Here is a 20098-nt window from a genome sequence, read left to right on the forward strand (position 1 = left end):
ATTGAGTGCCCATCTGAATTTGCTTGATGGACTGTAACATTTTTAGGAGGCTGGCTGTCTTTCATAGTTTTGAGAACTATACAAAAGGACTTTTCTTGAATATGATGGGATAGCATCAGGTCAGCATGGTGCTACACAACTAAATTGTTCATAGTATTTCTACAGATTTTCTCCCTATTAGCAGTGCAAAATCGGAATTGTCTTCAAATCTTCATTCATTTGCAATTTGTAGTGGTTCCTATAAAGACAGCACTTTTTCATATCTTGTTTTCCTGAACTGCATGAAAACCAAAATAAGAGAAAGAAATAACTAGGAAGCTGTTTCTAAATGGCACCTACAATAAGCTTTCAAGAGTTTCTGTGCTGAACAATAGCCTCAGCTAATTAATGTTTTAAAGATTTTCCTTCTTCGGCCCATCTGTCCATCTTCATCGTATGTTCCTGTCAAGAATACCATACTTTCATTAATTATGCATGGGTCTGAATCCTTTAAGAGAAAAGGCATCCCTCTAGTTTAGGTAATATTCTGTTATATTACCAGACTCTGTGTGTTATGAGATACACTTATTCTTACTACTTCTAGGTTTCTTTGCTTTTCTTATCCTTAGCAGAATAAGAAATATTTACATGCAGCTCCTTGCGCGTCTTGATGGTTCCATCAGCTTGTTTTGCCTGTTATTTTCTAATTTTGTTTTAATATTGTTTAACAAGAAGCATTAAAGCACTCTTTCCTTTTGGCATCTGCCAGCGACTAAAGAAGGAGCTGGTGCCGTCGATGAGGAGGATTTCATTAAAGCTTTTGAAGATGTCCCAACAGTTCAGGTAATAATAATGTGGCTTAACACACACACACACACACACACACACACACACACGGTCCTTCAGCCATAGTCAAGGCTGATGGACCCAATCTTTCTTATCCAGCAGTTATGTCTTCAGCAGCCCAGGTCTCAGCCCAGTGTTGTTACTTAGATTATGCTGCCACTGCTCCCAAAGACTTTTCAGCCACCTATAGGGAGAGCAGTGGGTGAAGCTTACTTCAGCCCATGGCCAATGCAAATCCTCTTTAATATTTTCTTTGCAGACAAGATGCGGGGGGGGGGGGGGCACTACCTGACTGCATGTTGAGCAGGGGGCAGCCAACATGGTGCCTTCCAGATGTTGCTCTGAGGCCCATTAGCTGAATCCTGCATGGCCTGTGGCCAAGGATGTTGGGGGTTGTAGTTAAAGTTGGCGTGGATGACCGACTGCAGTTGTTGTAAAGGTTCATCAACCGTAGGAGTTGAATATAAGCTCAGCGTTTATGGAAATAAGCCTTGTATCTTAAGAAATGTCATGTATACTTTCCAGATTTATTCTGCCCGAGACCTTGAAGAATCCATAAACAAAATCAGAGAAATCCTGTCTGATGACAAACATGATTGGGAACAGAGAGTAGCTGCAGTGAGTATTTGTTGGAATTCTGTATGTATTGCAACTTATCTGACTTGTATTTTACCACTCTTTTGTGTCTTATGTGAGAGTGGACACCTGAAAGTTGTCACTCTGTGGTATGGTGGAAAACAGCAGTAGTCCTCTTATACATGCATATTTATGGAAATCAAAACTTATCTGTATGTCTTGGCTCTCAGTGGATGAAGAACTCGGAGTATGGTTTCTGGCGAAATCTTTAATGCTCAGTCAGGTCAGGTGCAGCAGGTGCTACACATGACTAAGCAAGCTACAGTGTTGATACAACAAGAAACATGCCCTCTTGGGTCCCTTATATAGGAATGGAGTCAGTACAACTTCAGCATGGCAAACCGGCAAGCAAATGGGAATTACTTCCAGAGGGCTGGATCTAAGGTGCCTGTTCACACCTACCTGTACACTCCAACGACTCTGGTGGTGCTGGAGGGGATGCTGAGATTGGAGGTGAACCTGGCACAGAGGTTGGGAGTGAAGCAGGTTCAGTGCGCCTGGGTAACGAGGGGACAGAATGGAGCACTAAGAGCCTACGTTCTGCTGGAGCCCCCTCTGGTCTCTGACACCTCATCCGCAGCTCCCTCCCCTTCTCAAGCCTCTGATACAGCCTGTCCCTACCCCTAGGTCAGCTACAGACAGCTCCTCTGATTCCCGCTCCCCACCCCTGCTCCAACCACAATGTCTCTCCAGGACTCATGTATTCTGAACCATTATACCTCAGAAATTCTAGTTTTCTTTCTGGGGAGTGGAGTGTGGGGAGAAATTTAGCTTTCAGTTCTCAGGCTTGTAGAAAGACGTTTGAATAGGCCACATTCCTTGGTGGTTCACATGTCACTTTAAAACCCAGCCAGGTGGGTGGGGTATAAATAATGAAATATTATTATAAAACATGGTTAATATTAATCTGCAGCTTGTTCTTGTTACCCAACAGCTAAAAAAGATCCGGTCTTTATTGCTGGCTGGAGCTGCTGAGTATGATACCTTCTTTCAACTCCTGCGCCTGCTCGATGGAGCGTTTAAATTATCTGCTAAAGACTTGCGGTCCCAGGTGGTGCGAGAGGCTTGTATCACATTGGGGTAAGGAATGCAGTCTACATATTCTTAGCTGTCTTGTTAACTGTTGTAACAGGAATTGCAGTGGTTTGTCCGCAGTCCTGTCACTTCTGTTTTGGCAGGATTAGGGGTGCTCTGAGTTAGATTGCTTAACATCCAGACCAGGGATATTTGGAACCTCCATATATTATTTGATTCCCAGCTCCCATCATCTCTGACCATTGACTGTGCTAGCTGGAGGACATTCCTATTAATGTCATTTCTAGAAAGGACTGGCAGTTCTTGGTTTAAGTGCCTAGAAGCTTATTTTATATCGTTCTTTACGTTTTACCCCTAAGCCAAGTGCTACGCCGTATTATGAATGTACCAGAAGCAGAACTTCTTTTTTTAAAAAAAACCGGAAAGCTATAATATTGCTTCTAGGTTCAACCAGAGTTCAAGGGGAAAGTTCAAATCGTTGCTTTGGCCTGCTCATCCTGTTGGTGGTAATTCTACATTGGAGTCTGCTGGACTCTAGGGCACATTTAACAGCGCCACTGAAATTTACGAATGTCAAGACAAGATGGAAAGCTTATGAGAAGAATGGGCCTGAAACCGACAGTACTGGAAAAGAAAGCAATTTAGCTATGCCTTCTGGGCTGTTCCCCGGTAGTGCGACAGGGACCTGCGCTAACTCTATTGCTTGTTAAAACACATACAAAAAATAAACCACATTATCTGTTAGAGAAAAAAATGTGAAGTGTTTTGTTAACCCAGTTTCTGGTTATGGTGTTTGTAATGTATTGATGCAATTGAAAGCTGCTGAGAGCTTCTGCTTCTAAGTAGCATATGATCATATTGAACTCCATTTTTTTGTTTTACTGTTATGACATAATTCTCGTGTTGTTGTTTTGTTTTGTTTTGTTTCAGGCATTTGTCATCAGTCTTGGGTAACAAGTTTGACCATGGGGCAGAAGCCATCATGCCAACAATCTTTAATCTCATTCCCAACAGTGCCAAAGTAATGGCCACCTCTGGTGTGGTAGCTGTTAGATTAATTATCCGGGTGAGTATCTCTCAAAATAAATGTGAATCGTGACACCAGGGAATATTTTTTATTTATTGGAGTTGGGGGGGGGGCGTATAAACATTTGTAAAACATTCCAGTCAGCATGCTGTCCAGAAGAATCCTAAATGGGACAACATTTGGCAGACAAGAAGACTGTGTGTGTGTGTTTGCAGAAAAAGCGCACAAATGTGCTAATTTCCACAACGTTCCTTCACGGAACATAGCCAGACTGGAAACCAACAAAGCCTAAGAAATGAAGTGATTCAACGGTACCCTCTGGGCTACCATCTAATAGTATGACAGTGAGCTATGCTAAATTCATAACTTGCACAATTCTGATGAAGAATAAGGAATATCATTTGTTGGAGACAAGGAGGGATAGTAATCGTTTGTTGGTGATCAGAACTTGCCCTGAGAAAGCAAGCATGCAAACAAACATATTTGAATTCCTACTCTGTGTCTGAGCCTTGTTGATGATCCCCTGCAATTTTTAAATTCAGTTTTGGTTTTCAGTACCTGTAGGAGAAACAAATAAATCCATATCCAGTTCTAAGAAAATATCAGCATTAAAAGACACATAGTTGTATCACCACAGATTCTGTGGAGGCAAAACTAGAAAACTTTTTTAGTATTTTAAACTTTTGTATGTTTTAAAATAGAGTTGTAAATCTTTATTTTTGTAAACAACTTTAAGTCTCTTCCCCCCCAATCAAGTGGTGTATAAATTTTATCAAATAAATAAAGCAAGCAAGCGCAGGGATGTAACTCAGTCCAGTGTATTTTTTTAACAAAAGCATGTGCCAAGAAAAACTGATAATAAATAAATGAATACATTTTAATGTTCATGATTTATACATTTAAATCCCACCTTTCTTCCAAGCATCTTGAGCTAGCTTGCATGATTCTCACCACGATAGCCCTGGCTGAGAGGTACATAGACTGGCCCATGGTCCCACAGTGAGCTTTACTGCTCAGGAAGGCCTTGAACTTTGCTCTCCCCAGTTGCAGTCTGACAATATAATCACTATACCACACTGCATATAATTGGTTGTTTTTAAAATATTTATTATTCTTGTCATGGAGAGGAGCAGAGGGACATGTTTGGCACTGAATCCATCCTCTGTGTGTCTGATTTTCATTTTAGCATCTACACTTTAGGAACAGTTTTGTTTTTTGTTTTTTTTTTGCTTTCAACCTCTCTTAAGATTTCCCTGTTGTTGCTTTTCGTTCCGTAGCATACACACATCCCTCGACTAATCCCCATCATCACCAGTAACTGTACCTCCAAATCTGTCGCAGTTAGAAGGTGAGTTGTGTTTCCCTCCCCCTTTTCTTGATCTGCTGGCTTAGCAAAATGAAATTTAGTGTTAGAATTTGTAGATTTGGAATGTCCTAGAGACTGCCCACAGGACAGGGAGAAATCTTTTTTCACTGTTTAGCAGAGGCAGTTTTAGGGTAGCATGTTCGGTTCAGCCACACTTGAGTGTCGGCCCATAGCAGGTGCTGCAACAGTGAGCACAGGAGGTGGGGAGCATCAAATTTTAGCATCACACACGGTGCTGCTGAAATTTGAGAACCCAAAGTCTGCCACTGCTGTTGTTTTATTGCTTAATATTTGGTGTTTTATTATTTTTTTATATGTGTTGGAAGCTGCCCAGAGTGTCTTGGACATTATTATTATTATTATTATTATTATTATTATTATTATTTATTAAACCAAGGCCAAATACATGAATTTTAGTTACCAATAAAAAGCTGAAGACCCCTCTCCAAACAGAGAGGGGATAAACAGAGTGGATAAAAAGTCTCTCTCCCCCCCCCCACATTTAGCCCAAGGTCCAAATTCAAATCCAGAAACACGCCAAAATTCTGCAGATCAAATTAACAGTGGAGATGCCCCTACTTCTCTTCCTAGAGCCCTCAATATATTGCCACAAGAAGGGAAATCAGCTAGATCTCTGTAACTGCCAATTTCAGAAATCTTTAAGCCTTCTAGAGACTAATTGTTTCATTCTTCTATTATGTGTAGCATCTATCAGACAGTTGTTGACAATTGTTAAAAGCATCTGCAGTAAGTTAAAATAAAGTGACCTGAAATGTTCAAAAGTTGGTATTAGCTTCCAACTGGCTTGGATAGAAGACTTCAGTCTTAAGGGTGCAGGGTGGGGATGGAATCCTATCACTTCAACGAGGTAACACACTTAAATTAGTATAAAAAAACCCAACCCCCAGTATTCCCCCCCCCCCATCCTAAACACCCATTCTGAACAAGTTTTCTAACTGCATTTGAAATGCTAGTTGATCCCAACGAGGGACATGATCCTCACTTCAGCACTGTATGAAATGTTGTGTGTGGTTTTTGTTCTGTGAGCCCAAGACTTTGGTCGAAACATACAAAAACGTGCTTTCAAGGCAAAAGGAGAACCTTCCACATTCTATGACCAGCTGGAGGGACCCACTTAAAAATAAAATCCAACCTCATAGTGATAGGCACACAGAATATTACAGTGACTGCATCACAACTACAGAACTCACATTGCCCAGAAATTTGCAAAAGCCTAAGTATTTTCCAGAATCATATATTCTTTGGTAGATGTGGCTTTTAGTGACCTTGGGTTAGGCAGGTATGAAGTTTAATGTGGTATGTGTATTTATAAAGATAACCTAATTAATGGTAATTTCCCATATTTGTTCATACCTTAGGCGCTGTTTTGAATTTTTATATTTACTTTTACAAGAATGGCAAACACACTCCCTAGAAAGGTAAGATGTGCGTATTGTAATAGAGGAAGCATGCTTCCCTCTAACCTCACTTTCCCCCCCATTTTTCTTTGGTAGGGAGGGAATTCTCTGATAGACTTGGCGACATTTGGGAGGAGTAGGCAATCTCCATTGGGCTCCTTACTCCCGCAGATAGCATGTGGCAGCAGCTATTCCAGCAGAGGGATTGATGGGAAGCAGGGCCACTCCTTCAGCTCTGTGGGAAGACCAGTTCCATTTAGTGGAACTCTCCCTGAACTGTTCCGTTCCAGCTGGTCCTTAAAAGAACTGCATCACTTTAAGGATTGGTGCCTGAGTTTATTTGCTTTCCCCTTCCCTCTTTATTCCTTTTCCTCTCTGCTTGTATTGCATTTTTTGCATTGTAAATCTGCAGACTAGGTGTGTGTTTATTTATCTTACGTAAGCTGTTCTTGAAGCATTTTTGGCTGAGGAGCACAGTAAAATATTCTAAATTAACAAATAAACAAAAGAGGAGAGAGAAACAAGGGAGCAGAGGAAATCAAATTTAACCAGTGTGTGTTCTAGCACCAGGCCTATAGGATCACCGTTAGGTAAAACTGCTGAGTAGTGTGATATTTAAATATTTCCAAGCCAGCTTGGTTACAAAGGAGATTTTTCTTTGACCACGTTCAGAAGTTGAAAATAGTTCATGAGTGTTTTATGCTTAGAAGCAAAAGGTAGAGCGCCCAGGGCAGAGAGGAATTTGGTTGCCAGAGAACTGTGTTACTTATGTAATAGCTTATCCTTTTCAAAACATTTGCAGCTAACTTGAGTATATAGATGAGAGCTGAATTATAAGAATCTGCAGGGGTACAGAGCATAAGGAGATTGTCACAGTAGCTAAAAAGATGTTGCAGTTTTCAGCCAAGTCAGTGAGACAGCATCCACACTTCTTAGCCTTAAAATAGTCCCTAAGGAGATGAGACAGCTTGCATATATTGTATTGTGCTGACAGAATATGTATCTGTCTCTGGGAACTTTAGGCGAATCTTAGTCTTCTGCTGCCTAATACCTTGTGGCAGGAGAGCTCCACTTTTCAGGGCAGGAGGGGAAGAATCCTAATGCCTTTCTTAGTTCTCCACATGCTGGGTTGAGAGTTAATTTAGCTAAATTTGATATTGCCCATCTGGAATGAAAAGGAGAACACATTGCCTGGGAGATACCACACTTACAACTGAATATGGTACATCTCAATTCACCCTTTCTCAGTGAGGAAGGAGAATGAAATAAATGGAAAAGAATAAGTCAATTACAGTGGTGCCTCGCAAGACGAAAAGAATCCGTTCCGCGAGTCTTTTCGTCTTGCGGTTTTTTCGTCTTGCGAAGCAAGCCCATTGGTGGATTAGTGCTATTAGCGCTATTGACAATTTAAGGGCTAAAAACGGCTTTTTAAGGCTTAAGGGATTAGCGGTTTTGCTGCTAAAATGCTTTTAGCAGCTTAGCGCTTCAGAAAAAGGGGTTTTGGAGCGGAAAAAAAATTCAAAATTTTTCGTCAATTTTCGTCTTGCAAAGCAAGCCCATAGGGAAATTTGTCTTGCGAAGCGCCTCTGCAAACGGAAAACCCTTTCGTCTTGCAGGTTTTCCGTCTTGCGAGACATTCGTCTTGCGGGGCACCACTGTAGTCCTATATTTCCCATCACTATAGCTATATTCTCCTCACTGCAAAGGATATTTCACTGGCTCCTTGTCGTATCCTACATCACCCAAATCTGTCTCTAGGGATTTTGTGATGGTTTAATCTCAACCAAACTGACCACTTATCTTTTCCTCACAGAAGTTGCACATTAGACTCGACCTCATTCCCATGTAACATTAAGCCAAACTATGACTATTAAGCCAAAGGAGCAAATGTGCAGGCTCCTGGAAAGGATATCACGATCAGCATGTTGCTCCTCTGGTTGTTCTGCCACTGTGCTTTCACTTAGCTAAGTTATGGTTTGGTTTCACGCACACTGTCCAAATCCAGGCTCGTGATGTAGTTTTCCAAGGCAAACCATGATCCACAGGACAAAGCTAAATCACAATCCTATTTTGGATTACATGCTAAACTGTGGCTTAGCTCAGCACAGAACCAGAACAGATGTAGGAGCGAAGCAACTGTGATCTGCTCTGTGGGAGCTTGCACAGTTACTCATGTTGTGTGCAGACGGGACCACCAAATTGTTTTGATAGCTTTGTTCCCTGAACGTTTTGTGCTGTCACATTATCTTAACCAGTTGGTGTCGCAAGCACGATGCAACGTAGATTATGGTGCCAAAGTTGTTTGTCCGCTCCCGCCAGCAAGAAAACCCTATTGATTCCCAAATGGCTTCAGCGGCATATGCACATTTTAGCATCTCTATACTTTTATGCTTCTGTGGTTTCCAAGTAACTCAGGATTGACCTCTGAAGAATGTTTCTTGGCATTTTGAATACAAGAGAGGCAAATGCAATAAAGCTGACTGGCACAAATAAGCAACCACATCCTCAAAAAGGATATTGTGTAGAAATCTGGGCTTAGCAAAGCATGCTGTTTTTGTTCTGGCAAGGTGGACAAACTTTTTATGGCCCCAAAGTGCAGTGGCGCTGGAGTATCTCCCCCCCCCCCCCCCGGCCTGGTAAATGATGTTGTTTTCTAATCTCAGGCACATATCAGTATTGGCTGAAACACTAAAGAAGGGAATCCACGATGCTGACTCTGAAGCGCGGATAAAAGCCAGAAAGTAAGTGGGTGTCTTTTTCCCTCCATTGCAGATTCCGTCAAGGAACGTTGTTGTGTGCTGTGCAGCTGAATTCAAGGCTATTAAAGTCTGCAGCAGTTTCATGAAATTTGATGTCACTTAGTGAGGGGCAGAATCATGCCTTCAGGAACTCACATGCAAAAGGGAGAGAAAGGGACTACTGTAGGCATGCTAGAGGACTGTATTGTTAATAATAGCTTTGCCTTGTTTTGGTGTAAGTTGTTTGGAAGATTCATCTATTTTCACAAGAGAGTTGTGTCAGTTTCAAAGATCTGTTTGCTCAGTGGTTCTTTAAAAGTCAGACATTTGCATTCTAAGACTTGCTGGTGTTTTCAGAATAGCAGTTTGTAATGCCTTTCTCTCTTGCCACCCAATATTTTGGGGGACTTCACTAGAATTCAGTTTTTCCTTATCAGTGCTGGATCCCTCAGCCTTCATGGATTATTGCTTGCCTTAGCTGAAACTGCAAGAAAAGTCCAATTGCAATGGTTAAACCCAGTGTAGTGAAAAAGTGGGAGGGAGGCGGGTGGCGCTGTGGGTAAAACCTCAGCACCTAGGACTTGCTGATTGCATGGTCGGCAGTTCGAATCCCCGCGGCGGGGTGCGCTCCCGTCATTCGGTCCCAGCGCCAGCCAACCTAGCAGTTCGAAAGCACCCCCGGGTGCAAGTAGATAAATAGGGACCGCTTACCAGCGGGAAGGTAAACTGCATTCTGTGTGCTGCGCTGGCTCGCCAGATGCAGCTTGTCACGCTGGCCACGTGACCCGGAAGTGTCTGCGGACAGCGCTGGCCTATAGAGTGAGATGAGCGCACAACCCTAGAGTCTGGCAAGACTGGCCCGTACAGGCAGGGGTACCTTTACCTTTTAGTGACAAAGTGGTAGGCTATGTTAGTGTATGTTGTACTCCCCATTGAGATATATTCTTATTTTGCAGTAGGAACTGCAATTATCCCTGAATCTTTATTCTCATTTCCTGCTAATTTCTTTTCCTGCCGGGAACATTAGAACTAGTGTGAAAAGCTAGTGCAAGTTTAAATGTGAACAAGATGCACAATGCTCATAAATTGTTGCTGTTGTCCTCCCCTAGTTCTGCAGCTGCCAGGTTTTTCATGTTGTCCAAATCTGGGCTCATGGTTTGTTTTGCTGCAAACAAACCACAAGCGGAAGCCAAGGCTTGTTCTTGGCTTACCACTCACAATTTGGTTTTTGGGACCAAACCGTGAGGCCTGGTTCAGATGTCGCGACAAGCCAGACTCTGCCTCCTTTCCCAACAGCAGCGGGGGAAGACCGGAGGAAGAACTTGTGAGCAGCATGCATCTTGTTCACAATAAAGCACAGTTTGCTTTTAACGGTGGTGTAACGTGTGATGTATGAAGCGGACCAATGTGTGGAGGCATAAATAATTTATGTGGAAATAAATGGATGTAAATATGCTGGTTTTGATTCCATAAGTTGATTCCCCCCCACCACTGCCATTTTAAATTTTGGCAACAGAGCAGCTTCTCTGGGGCTAAAGTTCTGTTGCACTAATGTCGTGTTCAGTGATTGATTTGAAATTTTATTCTCAGGTGTTACTGGGGCTTCCACAGCCATTTTAGCCGAGAAGCAGAGCATCTGTTCAATTCGTTGGAGTCCTCATACCAGAAAGCCCTGCAGTCTGACTTGAAGAACTCTGACAGCATAGTGTCCTTGCCTCAGTCTGACCGCTCCTCTTCTAGCTCCCAGGAGAGTCTCAAGTAAGCCCTCACAGTGTTAATACTAACAAAATATGACCTTTCCCCATTTTCTTGTTAAACATTCAGCTTCATTTGCTGAATTGGTACCGCTTCTGGATTCTGAGAATTGTCGCTTGGTTTCATGTATAGGAACTTGATCTAATTGTTTTCATTTCACATGCAATCCAAAATTTAGCTTGTTTGTTCATTTTAGAGTTTTCTACTCTGCTTTTTTCTTCATTAAAAAAATAATGAAGCAGCTTGCAGTAAAACATTAAACATTCACATGATGAACACTTTTAGAAGACATCTGAAGGCAGCCCTGTTTAGGGAAGCTTTTAATGTTTGATGCATTACTGTATTTTAATATTTTGTTGGAAGCCGCCCAGAGTGGCTGGGGAAGCCCAGCCAGATGGGCAGGGTATAAATAATAATAATAAATTATTATTTATTATTATTAACATTTATTCCAAACAAAACCATAATCCAACAGTGTGCATCTGCCTCTTATCACAGCAGATAGGAAAAAATCCCAGAGTTCATCAGTCTACCCCAAACGGCTCCCTAAAATGCCACGTTTTAATGAAGCATTGAAACACTGAGTCCATTTTAGCTTCCTTAGGGGGAGCATTCTGGTGTTTAAAAGGCCCTGCTCCCCGAGCTTCATTCTGCAAGGGAAGCTGGAGTGGGATTGGACCATGTGGGAGGGAACATGTGAGAGAAGGTGGTCCTTGGAAATGCTCCACTCCCAGGTGCGCAGGGCTTTAAAGATGAGGGCCAACACCTGGGATCTGAAGAAAACAAAATCCCAAGGTGACACTTTGGCCTGGATCTTCCTATGACCTTTCTTAGCAGTTTCTTGTAGAAGTTAAAAAGCATGGGAGATGGAACCTTCTATAAATAGGGAAGGTGGGCAGAATGCTTTTTAACGTTGATGTTCTTCATCTGTTGGAATCTGTGGACAGTGCAGGCATGCGTTGTTGTAATCAATTGTAAATGAATGTGGGGAGGGGAGGGAGCCTCCTAAGCCTCTGAGATAACAATTTTTGGAAGGGTTGCCATTCAAAGAAAACCTGTTATTAAACCCATTCTTTCTCCTCCTTTTTAGTCGTCCGCTGTCTGCCAAAAGAAGTCCAACTGGAAGCACTACATCGCGAGGTGAAAATTGATAGGACTGGGTCTAAAGTGGGAGTGGGAATGGGGCGGTATGGGAAGGGTGAAGTACCACCTTCCCTGTCAAGTGTCAAGCCAACAAGAAACAATTCTGTTCAGTGACCCTTGTCAGGCACTGCTAGACAGAATAGGTAGTATTAGCTCAATTCAATATGGGAGCGGCTGCTCAGAAGTGTTGCTACCTTTCATGAAGCAGCCTCGAAGTGGGAAAACGTTTTGGGATAAATGGCAACAGAACTCCGAGAGCAGACTAGTCTCAAGCTTTGTTCTGCAGGAGTAAATTCTCACTTAATAACTTTGAAGCAACACTTGGCAAAATATTTGAATTATGTTCATCCGTGAAGGCATTTTGAGCCAGACATTGTTTTGATAAAGATAATTCTTTATTAAGCTCCTTAAAATCAGTTGGGATGTCTTCGTTAGATTGGCCTCAGTGCTACTTACGACAAACAGCAACAAATCACTAATATATGAGGATTTATGACAGGCATGATACATTTTGCATTAATTTCTAAGTCATCCTTTACAAACCTAGTGCTCTCCATATATTTTGGGTACAACCTCTCTCAGCCTAGCCAATGTGCCCATTAGTCAGGGATGATGAGAGTCATAGACCAAAACATCTGGGGGCCACTAGGTTGGCAAAGGCTGATCTAGACAAATCTTTGGATTCCATATTCCACAAGTATTAAGGGATGCCAGCAACCAGGCTCCTAGAGACACTGTGAATACAGAGAGTAATTCTCCATTGGTTTCTGATGCAACTCACAGTACTTCATGTCTGCCATCCCGTCCACAAAACTGGTTTCTTGTGAGAATGGAAGAGCTTGATGTCTTCATTCTAACTTTTCCTAGCTTCATAAACAAATGTCTTATTCAGGTGCTCAGAACTGCAGATGAATGAATGAAAAACTTTTAGACAGAATTATTACAATTGCCAGAGTTTTCCATGGTTTCTTCAGTTTATTTTGAATGTGTTGTAGATTGGACAGTACAGGACGTGCACTACAGTACGCACAGTAAATATAGTAACATCATTAGATATAGGAAGCGATTAAGTTTATTTATACCACTCGTCATAAGAAAACTGCAATCATTTGCAAGCAAAATATTTTTTTAAAAAATGCAACAGCTAACACCCACCACATTCTTCTAAAAACGTTTTAATCATGTATTGTCATTGCAACAAAAGCAAATGAGGCCACCTTTTTATGTGCCTGTTTCTGTTTGCCAAGAGAAATTCAGTCGTCTTGTTGCAATTTTAGTAAGATTTTTCAACTACATCCTTAAAAATAGGGCCTGCCAACAAATAGGGAGATGAATCCTCAACTATATCTTCCCCACAAATACACTGCCTCAAACTGAATTGAGTATTCCTGTAGTAGCCATCCAGAATGGCAAAGGGTATCTGCAGAAGCCTTATTCTTTTAGTAATAATAAGCTGTAGTAGTAGCAATCTAACAGATAGGTAGCATTAACTTACTCCGTCAAATTTTCTTCTCACAGAAGCTACATCAGAGCAGCAGTATGATTTAGTTCAGAATAAAGATTTGAGTGGAGGTAGGAAAACCTATATCTTAAACAGAACAGAGTCTGGATGGTTCATGTAACTGAGAAACCAAGGTCCACCAATCTAGACCAGCCTTCCCCAACTTGTGGCCCTCTGGATGTTGTTCGACTACAGCCCTCATCACCCCTGATCCCTGACTGGGGCTTATGGGATCTGTAGTCCAAAACAATGGCCACCATTTCAGGGAAGGCTATATTAGAGCCTTAGATTTTTGATGAGTTTCTGGTTAACGCACATATGGTCTGGGTTGGAAGGACCTCCGTAGCTGAGATTACATACAGAATAGTTAACGCAAAAGAGTACCTGATTGGTCCTTGAAAGGGCCATAATCATTTTGCTGTTTCTCTGAGGGAGATCTTTATTTTGCCAAATAGGAAGGGAGAGCAGGAAGCTGGATAAAGAGCACAAATATGTTTTCTTTAATTTGGTATGACACATTAATTTAAAAGATGTAGAAAGTTTGATTTTAACACAGTTTATTTGTTAAATAAGAAGACTTCTTGTAATAGCAACCACAAGAATTACAGTGTTGTTATGCCTCTCTCAGTCCGTAGTTTTTTGTTTTGTTTTTAAGTGGGTGAATTTTGGAATTTTATTGCTGAATTTCTGTATGTTATTGTATGTTTTCATTTCATGTATTCTATTGCTTTGTATCAGCAAGAGAACAACATAAAATTTACTTACTTAGCAGAGACAGAACAAAACAATTTTCAGCTGAACTTAAAACCAAGCTGAAAAAGAGAAAGCATGAGGCTTATTTAAAACCACATTAGAATAGTGAAGGCGTAGAGTTTTATTTCGAAGCGAAGGTTCATATAGTACTTTTCCATTTAATGGGGGGGAAAAATCGTTAGGATAAAACTTACTGAAGCATTTTTGTGCCTGAAATTATTCTTTGGGCATAGGGAAAAGTCTTCAGTCTTAGCACCCCCATTCCTCCTGGCAGGAATGAAAAGACTTGTTCTAAACTGATCTCCTTGAGTATCCTTATCTTTAACAGTGTGTATCTCTCTTCCCACCCACCTCCTCAAAAGCTTCTACAGTGAGTGCAAAATCTGTGTCTGCATCAGGGTCCCTCCAACGTTCTCGCAGTGACATTGACGTGAATGCAGCAGCCAGTGCCAAATCTAAAGTCACTTCTGGATCAGATGCCCCCTTCAGCTCAGCAGCGGCCTTGCCCCCGGGTTCATACGCATCTCTAGGTAAGCTTATTTGCTTTCCCATAAAGGAGATGAGTGATTTATGTAAGGATTTAGTAGAATAAATGAATGCGTTTCTTCGGGAGTTCCAGCCTTACAGAGAAATACTTTGGAAAACGGTATATACTGTCCCATGGGGAATAAACTCGTGGATTGTTTACAGAAGCGTTAGCTAAATGAAATAGGTTTGGCATCTACGGCACCTGAGTAGTTTATGGAGTGGTGGCGTTTTATTTGACGTGATGGCTGTCACTTTCTTCGGCAAGGCTTCTGTGAATTCTGTGAGCCAGACAACTCAGACTGTGCAGCATGAGGAATAAATGTTATTCTCTGGAAAGAATGCAGTAGCTGCAATCTAGGGAAAGTGGCCCTATTGGGTTGCATTCCACTAAGTCATACTCAGAGTAATCCCATTTTCATCAGCGTATAGGACTAACTTCAAATCCATTGATTTCAGTAGTGTCCGATGGGTATGATGTTGCAGAATACAACCTTTTCTAATCTCTAATATACATTTGTTAGGATTCAGTGCAGATCAGGGGAAATCGCCTCCTTTTTTCTTGTAAAGATTAGGTTATTACAGCTTAGTGTGGCGAAAACCTTCTTTAAAGGAGGATCAATATAGGTGAGTATGTGGCAAGTCGTGCCAAGATAAAGCAGCCACTAAGTTCCACCAGTCTAAAAATTTGGAGTAGCTGCTAAATTTTGCCTAACATTCTGGGGGAGCAAAATTAAAACAAACAAATGTGACCTGTGAATGTTAAAGGCTGTAGGAAGCATATTTCCGGCATGAAACAGACTAATTTTTCTCCAGATAATACCCTGCATGACTCTATGCTTTAAGTGATCTTAGTATAACTAGGTATTATTATTACCTTTGTATCCCACTTTTCCTCCAAGGAGCTCAGGGTGGTGTACATATATACTCTCACAGCAGCCCTGTGAGATAGGCTAGGCTGAGACTGGTGACTCGCCCAAGGCCACACAGTAAACTTTGTGTCTGAGTGGGCAGCAGGGATTCGAACACTGGTCTCCCGGGTTCCTTGTCCAGCACTTTACCCACAACACCACGCCGGCTTCTATGTGTCCTCCTGTGTTCTTGATTGGTTTGCGTGTTGCATTCTTCAAGCGGAAATCTTGTCAGCATGAGTCAATAGTGCCACCACAGAATCTCTGTCAACTTTTGTGGGTATATTTGTTTATTCAGTTACTGCTTTTCCTGCACCTAATCTTACAATAACCCCAATCATTTATGTTTTTAAAAATTTATTCAGTTTAAATTGCAGACTACTTTCATTGACCTCAGCAGGCTGTTCCTTTCAATTGGTTTAGTCTGCACTGCACTCAAAGGGGGCAGCGTTCTTCTGATAGTACTTAAATCTGTGACTGTCTAATTTTATTTGGCAGCACCTCAGGTTACATACGCTTCAGGTTACAGACTCCGCTAACCCAGAAATATTACCTCGGGTTAAGAACTTTGCTTCAGGGTGAGAACAGAAATCGTGCTCTGGCGGCGCAGCAGCAGCGGGAGGCCCCATTAGCTAAAGTGGTGCTTCAGGTTAAGAATGGACCTCCGGAACGAATTAAGTACTTAACCTGAGGTACCACTGTAGTTACGACACCTTGAGTGCACATCACCTTACCATGCTCAGTTTCTGCAGAAGGGCTCTCTAATGACCAAGTATGCAATGCCTGCATTTCCACAAGCACCTTTTTATTTAAGAAGAACTTGTGGGCCCAGTATTAGAGAAACACAGAAGCAAAGACTAGTGGTTCACAAACAAACTAGTTCTGTATTACTTCTGCTGGTTTAGAGAATTACATTTTGACAGTGTCCCCTCCTCAGCAATATGCTAATTGTATTTCCTCAGTATTAAAAAAGCACACACTCTAGTGAAAAGACATCAAGCTTCTCTTTCTTCCCTTCTATACTTAGTGCATGGGCAGGCAGTTTCGGAGACAGTTCCTTAAGAGCCATTCACACAACCAGCAGCCTTTGCAAGATCGCTCATATGCTCACTTGTGTTAATGAACCATAATGGGTGAGATCCAATGCATGTCTTCTCCCGCAGCCCCCCCATCCTCCCCAAATCTGCTATGGAAGGAGGAGAAAATAAAACAGAAGTCCTATTTTGCAATCAGGTTTCTGTTGTGCAAACGGGAGCGTTGGGAATAATACTGGATGTCACCAATTAAATGTGCTGAAAGCATTATGGGGTTATTTGTCAGCAGGTGGAGCTATTGTCATAACGATCTCTGCTGTAGGAAGCAGTCTGGTTAAACAAATGACCGATTTTTTTGTTTGTTTGTGTGTTCATGGTACTTGTATACTCTGGTAGTATAGGCCTCTCTAACAGGTTTACATGAAGTTTTAAAACAATCTTATCAACCGTGCAACACACTTAAAAGCCAGGTGGCAGAAAAGGAAGCAAACTAAAAGCCTGATGAAATTAAAGAGGGGGGGGGGGGGTTCGAAAGAAAGACAACCCAAGTGAGGACTAGGAAATGTCATAAATATCTGGGGGTGGTAGCAGCCTTGTGCAGTTACCCATGTATGTATCACGATAATTCCGGCTTCAGGTGCACAGATGTTGCATTTCTGTTTAACTAACATTATTCATTTAATTCAACTGAAAGTTATACCTTGTTTTTGTAGCTAACTACACACTGCCCACTTCTGCTGAATATTACTAACTTTCCCTGTTATCCCTCTCATTTTTTTTCTAAATTTGCTTAAAGATGGTACTACCAGTAAACCTGAGGGTAAGCAGTCTCTGTGTAACTGAGGTCTGTCTCTGGCTCTTACACCAGTTCTCTGTTATCACCCAAGTGGTCCCTGATTTTCATCTGTGTTCACTGGTGCCTTTGCATGACCTCTTGCATGGTGTTCTCCTCTTACTCATGCTGCTGCTGCTGAGTACCCTTCACCTTGTCTCTCAGCTCACCCTTGTCATTAGGCATAATACTTAGTGGAACATTTTGTTTCTGAGTAGTTCTGTGAACCTAGCCTAACGTGTTGAACACTTCATGAATATCACCGCCAACTGAGGGTTTACCTGGTTTTTGTAACTGGAAATGTTGGGCTCTTTCGTTTCCATAGAAAAAGCTTGCTTAAAAAAAGATAGAAAAGCGCATAAAAAGGTTATTCTGGTTCTTTGCCCAGTGGCCTTTCTAGGCCTCTGCTTTATTTATTAATTGTGTAGAACTAGTATCATTTTAATGGCTAATAGTTTGTTTCATTGTACAGTTCCTGGCAACCTTGAAATTTATTAACTATGACTGCTTTACCTGTTACTTGATTTTCTTAATGCTTTTACATATTTTAGATGTTTTTAATTGTTTCTAAATTTTTATTTTATTTTATTTTTAACAGTACAAATATTATGGGATTGTTTTAAATAGTGCTGTTTTCTATTTACCATTTCATGGTGTTGGAAATAGTTTCGTTATGGCGAAAGGTGTGCTTTCTGAAATAGCACTGGAATAGAAAGGTAGAAGAAACAGAATGTTTGTAGTAGAGAGAAAGGGGATCCCCTTGGCAAATATAATGTTTTATTCTTTTTTAAAAAAATCATATTTCTAATGGCAACTGCAAAAATGGCTGACTTTGCTGAATAGCCAAAGCCAGACTGAGCATTTGCACTGAATTTGGTTATTTTTAGATTAACCTGTAGCTTAAAGAGAAGATAGTAGATGCAATTACCTTGTGAGGTAGGACAGGCTAAGACTTTTAGAAGACATTTGAGGGCAGCCATGTATTGGGAAGTTTTTAATATTTGATATTTTACTACGTTTTTATATATGCTGTAAGCTGCCCAGAGCGGCTGGGGAAACTCAGCCAGATGGAGTGGGGTATAAGTAATAAAATTATTATTATTATTATTATTATTATTATTATTATTATTATTATTATCAGTTATCATGGGGTAGCCAACCTGGTGCCCTCCAGACGTTGGACTACAATTCCTGTTATTCCTGAGGATTGGCTCTAGTGGCTAAGGGGGAGTAGGAGTCCAACAAAATCAAATGGTCCAGTGGTGCTGGTGGGTTGGCTTTGATGGGATGCAGCCTATGAAGCAGTGGTACATATGTTGGTGTCATCTTCTGTTAATTCACACTTTCAGGGCAGCTGAAGCAGCTATGCTGATAAGAGTTGAAGCAGCTTTTTCTTGCTAGTGAAGGGGAGGGGGGGGATAATGATAAAGTTGTAAAGTTTAGTATGGTACATTGCTGTTGCTTTCCTTGTATTATCATAGGAACTTTGGAAGCTTCCTTAATACTGAGCCCAGACCATTGGTTCACCTAACTTAGTATTGTCTGCAGCTTTCCCTGGGCATTCCTGTAGATGTTGGGGACTGGGAGCTTCTCTGTGAAAAGTAGATGCTCTATCACTGAGGTAGAGTCCTTCAGGATTTGTCAGAAAAAAATTGGATCATCGCGCTTTGTGCTTACTGATTCTACTGGCCATAACTGGGCTGCAAGGATGTTTGCTAGAGCATTCTTGAGAAGTTGTTCTGCTAGAACATTCTGGAGACACACAGGGACTTATTCCTCCTATCTGTAAAGCAGGAATAATATTGCCTAGTCTTATTCAATAATAATTTTGAAGATCAGCCATTAACACCCAGAACCTCTTTATCTCCAGTTCTCTCCCCTAATTTAGGAATGAACTTTGTTGTTTTCCTTTTTCTTGTGACATTTTGATGCAAATTGTTTTGGGTGTTCTATTATGTACACTGTTAAATGCAAAGGGTTGTATCCAACATTATATGTGTGTAAGCAGAACAGGCTTCCACTTGCACAACAGAACTTTACTATCCTCTCCTCCCCACTGGAGTCCTCTGTGCGCCATCAAAATCTTCTCCAGAGGATTGTAAAAGCCTCTAGGGCAGATTTGGGGGGCTGTAAGAAGAGGAGAGAGGTGAAGTCCCATTGGGTTGCACCTAAATATTCATTCCTGGTTTTGATATTGCGGTTTTAACCATATTTCTAACACTAGTAAAATGGGATGCATTTTCATTTTAGTACAAGTATTATGATTATTATAGATTTGTTCATCCCAATTTGAATGTGTTGGTGAGAGGATAAGATATTTAAAGCACAATCACTTGGATTAATTAACTGCTGCTTCTTTCCCCCCTTTTCCCTAGGTCGGATCCGCACAAGGAGGCAAAGCTCTGGAAGTACCACCAGTATCACCTCATCACCTGCTGACACGCGAGGCCGCAGCCGGGCTAAAGTAGTTTCACAGTCCCAGCGTAAGAAGCCATTTAGCTTTGTCTTGTTGAGGAGGCTTTATATTTTTTCCAAATCATTTTCATTTCCTGTCCTCGTAGAAAGCACATATTCCATTCACTCCAATCAGTTTCGTTCA

The 20098-nt window shown here is 41.4% G+C and overlaps 1 protein-coding gene across 23 annotated transcripts in view; it reads left to right on the forward strand.

The window, feature by feature from the left end:
* Positions 1 to 20098, forward strand: part of CLASP1 (cytoplasmic linker associated protein 1) — a 155303-nt gene that overhangs the window by 73680 nt on the left and 61525 nt on the right. For 12 of the 23 annotated variants that reach the window (XR_014508716.1, XM_083430157.1, XM_083430153.1 and 9 more), the window contains 11 exons: positions 749 to 822; positions 1351 to 1443; positions 2396 to 2541; positions 3427 to 3562; positions 4801 to 4871; positions 6269 to 6328; positions 8971 to 9048; positions 10636 to 10803; positions 11891 to 11940; positions 14560 to 14727; positions 19875 to 19982. Coding sequence is in view for 21 of the 23 variants with exons in the window: in XM_083430157.1 (XP_083286283.1) it covers positions 749 to 822; positions 1351 to 1443; positions 2396 to 2541; positions 3427 to 3562; positions 4801 to 4871; positions 6269 to 6328; positions 8971 to 9048; positions 10636 to 10803; positions 11891 to 11940; positions 14560 to 14727; positions 19875 to 19982 (1152 nt within the window). In the remaining 2 variants the exon portion in view is untranslated. Of the gene's footprint in view, positions 1 to 748; positions 823 to 1350; positions 1444 to 2395; positions 2542 to 3426; positions 3563 to 4800; positions 4872 to 6268; positions 6329 to 8970; positions 9049 to 10635; positions 10804 to 11890; positions 11941 to 13461; positions 13516 to 14559; positions 14728 to 19874; positions 19983 to 20098 lie in introns of all 23 variants that reach the window. The other 11 variants (XR_014508715.1, XM_083430150.1, XM_083430161.1 and 8 more) reach the window with 1 other exon arrangement.

This window comes from Podarcis tiliguerta, assembly GCF_965153285.1.
Source record: "Podarcis tiliguerta genome assembly, chromosome: 1".
In the NCBI taxonomy this organism is placed as follows: Eukaryota; Metazoa; Chordata; class Lepidosauria; order Squamata; family Lacertidae; genus Podarcis; species Podarcis tiliguerta.